The sequence below is a fragment of the Crocodylus porosus genome, unplaced genomic scaffold (genome assembly GCF_001723895.1).
Source record: "Crocodylus porosus isolate Cpor-Errol unplaced genomic scaffold, CroPor_comp1, whole genome shotgun sequence".
Taxonomy (NCBI): Eukaryota; Metazoa; Chordata; order Crocodylia; family Crocodylidae; genus Crocodylus; species Crocodylus porosus.
The window spans coordinates 11,238,552-11,240,754 of NW_017728915.1; the positions used below are offsets into that span (position 1 = coordinate 11,238,552).

Below are 2,203 nucleotides of genomic sequence, written 5' to 3' on the forward strand. Positions count from 1 at the left end.
GGGGCGGCCGCTTTGGGGGCCCCGCCGGGCGGCGCCTCCTCGGCCGGCTCCTTGCAGTCCGAGTCGCTCAGGCCGCCCTCGGCCTCCTTGCCCACCGGGCTGGGCGGCTCGTGCAGCCGCTCGCAGCCGGCCGCCGCCTTCGGCTCCGCTCCTGCAGGGGCGAGAGGGGGGACACCGAGCCTGTGAGCGCTGCCCCGTGCTCAGCCCCTACCTCTCCCTCCCCCCGTCGGAGGGCTGATCCCGCCGGAGCCCCCGCACCCCCGATCCTTGCCCCGGCACCCACGCGGCCCTCCTCTACCTGTCTCCGGGGCCTCGGGCTCCCCCTTCTCCTCCAGCTTCTGGGGCTCATCCTCGTCGTTTTTCTCCAGGTCGATGTTCTCCTCCTCCTCCTCGTCCTCGCTCCGGTTCCGGGGGGTCCAGGTCATTTTATTCTCCTTTTTGAGCCGCCTCCGGGCGTTGGCGAACCAGGTGGAGACCTGCGTGAGGGTCATCTTGGTGATGATGGCCAGCATGATCTTCTCGCCCTTGGTGGGGTAGGGGTTCTTGCGGTGCTCGTTGAGCCAGGCCTTGAGCGTGGCGGTGGCGTCGCGGGTGGCGTTCTTGCGGTACGCGGGGTCCCCGTAGGGGTAGGAGCCAAGGGGGGCCGCGTAGGGATGGTAGCCCAGGGAGCCCGCCATGCCCGGCGTGTGGTCGTAGGGAGAGCCCTGCACAGAGAGGGGAGCCAGCACAGGGCCGGGAGGTCAGATCGCTGCTAGCAGGGGACACGGGCAAGAAAGTGGGGTGACCCCCCCCACCGCCCTCCGAAGAAGCGATCGCGCTAGGGATCCTCTCCCAGCTGGGACCGGCCTCTCCTCGCTGCTCCCGCACGGAGGCAGAAAGGGCCTAGAAGTTGGGTGCGCAAAGCTAACTCTGCTCCCAGCAGCTCAGCACCCGCCTCCCCTCGCAGAGCCGAGCAGCGCCAGCCCCCCTGCCCCCTGCGCCCACGCGGGGCTCAGCCCGCTCCTGCGCGGCCGCCGGGCACAGCCACATGGCTGCTCTCGCCGGGTGATCGGCCCCTTCCCCAGCCGCCGCGCCGCCGCCGTGGAGCTCCTGGCCCGCAGCGGGGACGGGGAAGGCAAAGTCTGCTCGACTCCCTGCAGAAAGCGAAGTCCCCTCTGCCGGGGCTTGGACACGCTTGGGCCGGGGAGGGAGGCGAAGCCAGATGAAACCCAATTGGGGGTGCATTATTTTCGCCTTTAGAAGAGTGTGTGTGAGATAGACAGATACTAGCCCCGACCTGGCCCTAACTGCTGCAACGTTGCTCCTCTATCACAAATATAGACAGAATGGAAAGTGGGGGAGGGAGACAAATCACCCATTTGATTACAATAATAATTATAATAATAATAATTATTATTATTTAGTCTTCCCAATGGGCTTGCAGAGCCGGCCTCGGGATGTCTGTAGCCGAAGGGAAGCCTAATAAACGCGGTGCAGAAGAAACTTGTATGTGTTGTTAACCAGTCGGGTGTTTTGTGCTTTCCCCGCGGAGGGACTGGCTGGGCTGGGCTGGGCTGGCTGCTTGGGTTATTTTATGGCATTTCCCCACCCCCCCACGCAGAAAATAAAACAAGGAGGGGGAGCCCAGCTAGGATCTTTCTTCTCCCTCCCCCCCAAGAGTAAAAGCTTCGTCTCGGCTGAATTTGCTGGCTGGCCGCTCGGAGGCTTCCCTATGCGCTCGCTTTCAGTGAAAACACAATACTTTTTATTAATGATTATGCTCTCGTTTCCCTCCCCCCTGGCCCAGCAACACGGAGGCTTTTTATGTAGCAACAGTGTGTGCACAGAAGCCCCAAGTTGCAGGGGATAAGGGCTGAAGTGGTTGCCATTAGCGGCCGGCGGAGGGAGGGGGTGGGGGTCATTGCTGCTCTTACCACGTACGAAGTGAAGGCAGCGGCAGCAGCTGCAGCCGGGTCCGCGCCGTACTGGAGGTGGGAGTTGTAACCCGGAGAAGGGGCGGTAAAGGCTGTAGATCCGGCATAAGGCGAAAAAGCGGAGCCAGAGGAAGATCTCCCAAGTTCATCGGTCCTGGGGCCGGAGATGACGCTGGTGCTGTAAGCCGGGCAAGAGTAGAGCGCCAAGGAAGCGGACGGCTGGTACAAGTAACCCTGAGGATACGACATGGCCAAGCACAGACATATACCCAGGAGACAGACTGGCCGGG

At 62.9% G+C, this 2,203-nt stretch overlaps 1 protein-coding gene across 1 annotated transcript in view; it reads right to left on the minus strand.

The window, feature by feature from the left end:
* The window catches only part of IRX5 (iroquois homeobox 5), a 16,974-nt gene extending 14,777 nt beyond the window's left edge, over positions 1 to 2,197 (minus strand). The window contains 3 exon segments of the mRNA XM_019535417.1: positions 9 to 151; positions 299 to 704; positions 1,914 to 2,197. Coding sequence (XP_019390962.1) covers positions 9 to 151; positions 299 to 704; positions 1,914 to 2,162 — 798 coding nt within the window. The 5' untranslated portion in view covers positions 2,163 to 2,197.
* Positions 2,198 to 2,203: the final 6 nt, after the last annotated feature.